This window comes from Suricata suricatta, chromosome 6 (genome assembly GCF_006229205.1).
Source record: "Suricata suricatta isolate VVHF042 chromosome 6, meerkat_22Aug2017_6uvM2_HiC, whole genome shotgun sequence".
In the NCBI taxonomy this organism is placed as follows: domain Eukaryota; kingdom Metazoa; phylum Chordata; class Mammalia; order Carnivora; family Herpestidae; genus Suricata; species Suricata suricatta.
The window spans coordinates 38,325,040-38,331,039 of record NC_043705.1 but is presented as its reverse complement, the minus strand read 5'-3'; the positions used below and the strand labels follow the sequence as shown (position 1 = coordinate 38,331,039).

At 38.0% G+C, this 6,000-nt stretch overlaps 1 protein-coding gene across 1 annotated transcript in view; it reads left to right on the top strand.

Annotated features, from left to right (window-relative positions):
* Window positions 1-4,491: 4,491 nt before the first annotated feature.
* Window positions 4,492-6,000, top strand: part of ANKRD55 (ankyrin repeat domain 55) — an 86,131-nt gene continuing 84,622 nt past the window's right edge. Inside the window, exons 1-2 of the mRNA XM_029941353.1 lie at window positions 4,492-4,568; window positions 4,872-4,962. Of these exons, the coding sequence (XP_029797213.1) occupies window positions 4,905-4,962 (58 nt within the window). The 5' untranslated portion in view covers window positions 4,492-4,568; window positions 4,872-4,904. The remainder of the gene's footprint in view (window positions 4,569-4,871; window positions 4,963-6,000) is intronic.

Here is a 6,000-nt window from a genome sequence, read left to right as displayed (position 1 = left end):
AGGTGCCCTGTTTTCATTTTTCTTAAGTAAATGCTAAGGAGTTGGATCACCGGGCCATATTTATGTTTAAGTGGCTAATAAACTGCTGAACTGTTTTTCCTAAATGGGTGTGTCACTGGCCATCAGCAGTCTGTCAAAGATTCCCCATCCTTACCAGCACCCAGTGTGGTGTTAGCTGTTTTGTTTTGTTTTGTTTTGTTTTGTTTTGTTTTAGAGAGAGAGAAAGAGAGAGCACGGCAACTAGCTCATGCATGAGCAATGGGGAGGAGTAGAGGGAGAGAGAATCTTAGGCAGGCTCTACGCCCAGCACTGAGCCCAATGCAGGGCTTGGTCTCTTGGCCCTGGGATCATGACCTGAGCAGAAACTGAGTCAGATGCTTGACTGACTGAGTCACCCAGGTGCCCATGTTGTCATCTCTTTTTAAACCTGTTCCAGTTGGTGTGTGGTGCTATTTCATTGTGAATTTAATTATTAATTTTTTAAAAATACTTTTCTAATGATAATGCTGAGCACCTTGTCATGTGTTTATTTTCCATCTAGATCTTCTTTAGTGACATGTCTGTTTAAATGTTTGCCCTTTTTAAAATGGGGTTGTGTATTTTTTTGTTACTAAGTTTTGAGAATTCTTTGTATATTCTGGATACAAGTCCCTCATCAGATATATTTTACAAATATTTTCTCCCCCTCTCTGGGGTTTGTCTTTAATTTTCTTATGAGATTTCTGTAAGAGCAAAAGGTTTAATTATGACAAAACACAATCACAGTAGCCACTGTAACTTAGGGAATAAATTTTTAATTTTAATTTTAATTTTAAATAAATTTACATACCACATGTGGCTAGGGACTACATGTTGGACAGTACAGCCTATTAATGCCTAAATGTACTTTCAATGAACAATGTGTATATTTTATGTAATTGTTTTTTGTATTCTATGTTTTGATTATTTTTATTGGCCTATAACTTTATGCTTGCTGAATCTAATAATAAAAATTTGGGCTTGCATTCTATAAACTTTCCTTTTTTATGTTTCTATTATTAATTTTCATCATATTTTATTAATGTATCCGTCCATGATATTTTGGCAATTTTAAAACTTTGTCCTTTGCGACAGGTAGGACCTGAGAAACAGTGAGGTACACAGGTGTCATAGTATTGGCAGATGCCCAGTCTCCCTGAGAGTGGTATTTCTCAATGTAAATCTATGTAAATCCACGAAGTGGCATGCCAGAGAGGGAAGTGACTCGTGGGGTGAGGGACTGGAGGACTGTTTCAGATAATGTGGTCAGGGAAAACCTCTCTGAAGTGGGGGCATGTAAACTGGAGAAAGACATTCCAAATGGAGGGATAGAACAGCAAAGTTTGGTGGGGGTGGAAGAGAGCATGGCCTGTTCAGGGAACAGAAGGGAGAGCAGTGTGGCTAAATGTGAGGATTGGGGATGGAGGTGAGAGATGAGCTTCAGTGGAAGCCAAGAACCAGGTTTGTAATCACAGAGACCTCACCTCTCTTCCCCTCCTACGTTACAGGTAAGATTTAATGAACCACATATGTCTGAATGAGGGCCTTATTCAAAATGTACTTGGAGAAACAACCAAATGTTATCTTACACCTGGCTTTAGTTGTAGAACAAGAATTCTGTGTTCAAAGCCCAGGAGGTAGATGAACACTGATAATTCTTCTGGTGCCTGAGTGGCTCAGTAGGTTAAACGTCTGACTCTTGATTTTGACTCAGGTCAAGACCTCACATTCGTGAGTTTGAGCCCGCATGGGCTCTGTACTGACAGTTTGGAACCTACTTGAGATTCTCCTCTTTCTCTGCCTTCCCCCATTCACACTCTCTGTCTCTCTCAAAATAAACTTTTAAAAAATGGTAACTCTCACAAGAAGTTAGGGAGTGGAGTTTTCTTGTCACAGATTAAGACCCTTAGGCTCAAAAAGTTCTGTAATTTAACAGCTCATGAGAAACAAACTCAAGCCCATATCTTTTCCACTGTTTGACTGCCTTTCTTCAAAATGAGCCCCAAACAGCTCTTTTATAAACATAAACTTTTCTATATTTTAATTTGTTTTGGTAATGTTATAAATGGGCACAGAAATGGAACAATTATAGAGATTTTGCATTTATTTTGAGAGCACTGTGTTAATGTCTTGAAGCCACTGTGATAAATTAGCACAAATTTGGATGAAAACACAGAAATTATTCTCCCATCGTTTCTAGAGACCAGAAGTTCAAAATTAAGGGGGCAGATGTGTTTCACTCCCTCTGAAGTCTCCAGGGAATAATCTGGTTTTTTTGCCTCTTGCGGTTTCTAGTAGCTCCAAGTGTACCCAGCTTGTGTCTGCATCATTCTAATCTCTGGTCCTGGTCCCATGACCTCCACTTCTCTTTGTGTGCCTCTAATAAGAACCCTTGTATTGGACTCAGGGCCCTGCTCAGATAATCTAGGGTGATTTCTACTTAAGATCTATTAACTCTATTACATATGCAAAAGCCTCTTTTCCATATAAGGTCACCTTCCCAAATTCTGAGTCATCCACATCCTTTGGGGGCCCACCACTGAGCCCACACCCTCCCTGTGCTTCAGCCTGGAAACTCTAGGCAGTCAGGTGAGGACTCAGTTTCTGTTTCTCTTCTTCCAGGGATCACTGCCGCTATCTGAAAATGATTGTTTCAGATATTTTGCCCAGTTTTCTAGTTGTTTACCCAGGAAGTAAATCCAGTATCTGTGACTCCATGCATGGCCAGGAGCAGAGCTTGCAACCAAGAATGTTAAGTTCATTGAGTGTGGAGACCTTGCTCATGCCTGTGTCATCAGAGCCTACAGAGATGACTGGAGTGCAGTAATCCTTCCACAGAAATTGATGAATCAATGAGTAAATGAATTAAAAGGAAGTTAATCTAAATCTGAGGTAAGTCATTTGGGCAAGCATGAGCCAGCTTTCCTTAGCTAGTGTGAATCACTTTCTTCACCAATCCACTGAGCCTTCTTGCTTTGGCTTTCATGGCTAATGCAAAGAAAAAACAACAACAATAACAACAACATTGAGAAAGTTAAGAGACTTATATATGGAGAACATTTTGCATAATGACTTATAAGAAGTAGTTTCTGCCTGTGTTTTAAATAAAAAAAAAACACAGGGTATCTTGGGGAGAGGGACTGACATGGGAAAGGTAAATGAGTAGTGATATTGTCACAGAGAATTGAGACCAGACAATGTGTTTAATGGAAAATAAATGATGAGGCAGTGAGCAGCTATGAGAAGGAAGAGATAAGAAAGAACCTTTTCTATCGGGGTGCTTGGGTGGCTCAGTCAGTTAACTGTCCAACTCTTGATTTCAGCTCAGGTCATGATCTCACGGTTTGTGGGATCTAGTCTTGTGTAATGGCTCTGTAGGGATTCTTCTTGGGATTCTCTTACTCCCTCTCTCTACTTCTCCCCAGCTCCTGTGTTCTCTCTCTCAAAAATAAATAAATAAACATTTTAAAAAGAAACAAAAAGAAAGCTGATATCAAAAGCTGATATCATAAATCATATCAGTCTTTATAAAACAAACTCTGGTAATATATGAAGAAAAATGGCTTCTATTTTCATTTCCACATTCACACAAGGTTAAAAAGAAAACAGTACCATTTTCAACAGCATTGATGAGAGCATCTGCTATATGGCTGTGTGACTTACCCCAAAATCTGACTGAGTGTAGAGCTTTGTTAGTTTGCTTTGAATTATATAAAATTTATAATGACAAATATAAAAGTATAATAGACATTTATTATGATATGACTAAAATACAAAGGTAGATGGAATTAGAAATCTACTACTTTAATTGAATTCCTCTGAGGTAACCAATATTAATGGTTTGTTGGGTATCTTTCTATATCTTCCTTGATGTTCCCTAGAACATATATATATTTACATACACAGTGGATAGTTACTATATTTATAAAAATGTGAACAAATAAAATATATAACCTTTTCTTGATTTAACAATGAATTAGAGACCTCATACCAGATGAATATATAGAGAGATTTTTCTCACTTTTTGATATCTAGTGTATGAATTTACTACCATTTATTCAACTATTTCTCAAATGATGTACATTCTGGTATTATCAGGTTTTTTTCCACCACATAAAATACTACACTGAACACCCTTGTAATTGCAGACTGTTAATTTCACTGTCATGGATATATGAGCCTTGAAATCTCACCTTTAAGTGCCACTTGCTTCCCTTCATCCTCCCTGTCATTTGGAAGATGAAGCCGAAGAGAGACTGCAGATGAGCTATGAAAGCCGATAACCACTCCATACAGCACATGGCCAGCAGCTTCCTGCTACACTATTTACGTCCTATTCCATTGAGATGGCACTCTCCGCTCACATGACCCAAATGCAGCTCTCACTCCACCAAGAACACAGCTGAATCCAACTGCATTGGCAGCTCTGCACATGCTCCGTCTGGCCCTGTGAATCCTCACTCACCCATTGAGATTTCTTTTGGTTTAAAGCAACATTCCAGCTGCTGAAGCTCCGTTGACCTCCAGTGTTTTCCTGGCTCAGATCCAAGGCAGGTGGCCCTCTGCAAATAATATTTTTTTAGAGTTTGAGCTTTTTTGTTTTTTTGTTAGGGGATAGAAGGTGTATAATAATCACCCATAAGCATAGCCGATGAATGAAGCCAGAAGAAGTAACTCTTTTCCTGGCAGGTATCACAGGAATAACATTTACCTATTGCCATCATTTGCCTCGACAACAACCTGCAGCTCTAATGCACAATTAATTCTCAGACAGGGGTCTTGGCAAGTGATGCTGTAGCTGACTGATGTGTTGACTGTAACATGTGAGATGGTGGGTTTTTTTTTCTCTCTAGAAACCTGGATGCTTTTTGCCACTCTGATGGTAAATGATGAGACAGGCAACCATGGATTTCAGCACTCCTTCTGTGTTTGATCAGCAAAAAGGTAAAAATCCTTCTCTAATACCTCCTTTGGTTCTTCCTATCTTTAGTTCAGTGGTAGGGATTCTGCAATTCTGGGGGGAAAGAGCAGTGTGTGTGTGTGTGTGTGTGTGTGTGTGTGTGTGTGTGTAATATGAAAAGAGGATTTCATACAGAAAACAAACCGGTTCTAAATATTCAGTTCTTATTTGATAAGCATTTGGAAGGGAAAAATAAGCTTATGGTCTGTTTGTCTTGTTAAAGTATTCCTATGTACAAATTTTAAAAATTGGGTTTCAAGCACAACCTTTATTCTCATTAGTTTTTTTCACATCTTTAAAAAATATATTATAGTAACTAATATAAAAAGAATAAATCACATGTATCTTTTCGCTCTATAAACCCAATATCTCATTGCTACAGTTTCATAAATACTTTTTGATTTCCTATTAGGAATAGATGTTACCTAGATTTATACTATAGCTGATAGAATATCACAGTTGGGGTTGTGGTGTGACTGATCACTATGTTATTTGTAATGACAGGATATAGCTTTCCTACTCATAATTTGCAGAGTGGAGGTCATTTTCCACCTGAAAAGATTGCTATGGAACCGGCCCATCCTCATAAAAAGCATGTATCCAGCCATACAGTTTATGTGTATGCATTTTGCATATGAACTGTATACATATACACAATACCTTTGTGTAATTATGAATCTTTTCTATGTCTGCACAGGGAATTTCCACTCTGTAAATGTAATGAGTATTTTTTAGAATATTTTTAAAAAAGACCTGATATTTAAACCACTTTCTGTAGTCTGTGAATATTCTTCAGGACTTAAAGCCCTTTGGTCATTTACTAGTTTGGGCTACAACATGAAAGAGGTGATTTGTAAAAGCCTCAGTAAGAAAATTCATTGCTACTTTCTTTTTCCTTTTTCCTGCTGTAGGCCCTAGTATGTTTACTACCCTTTAAGCTGTATCTGATATCATGGGTGAATTATTTTAGCTCAGTGCTTTCTCAAATATGAGATTTACTTTTAGATCTCTGAGGAACTATA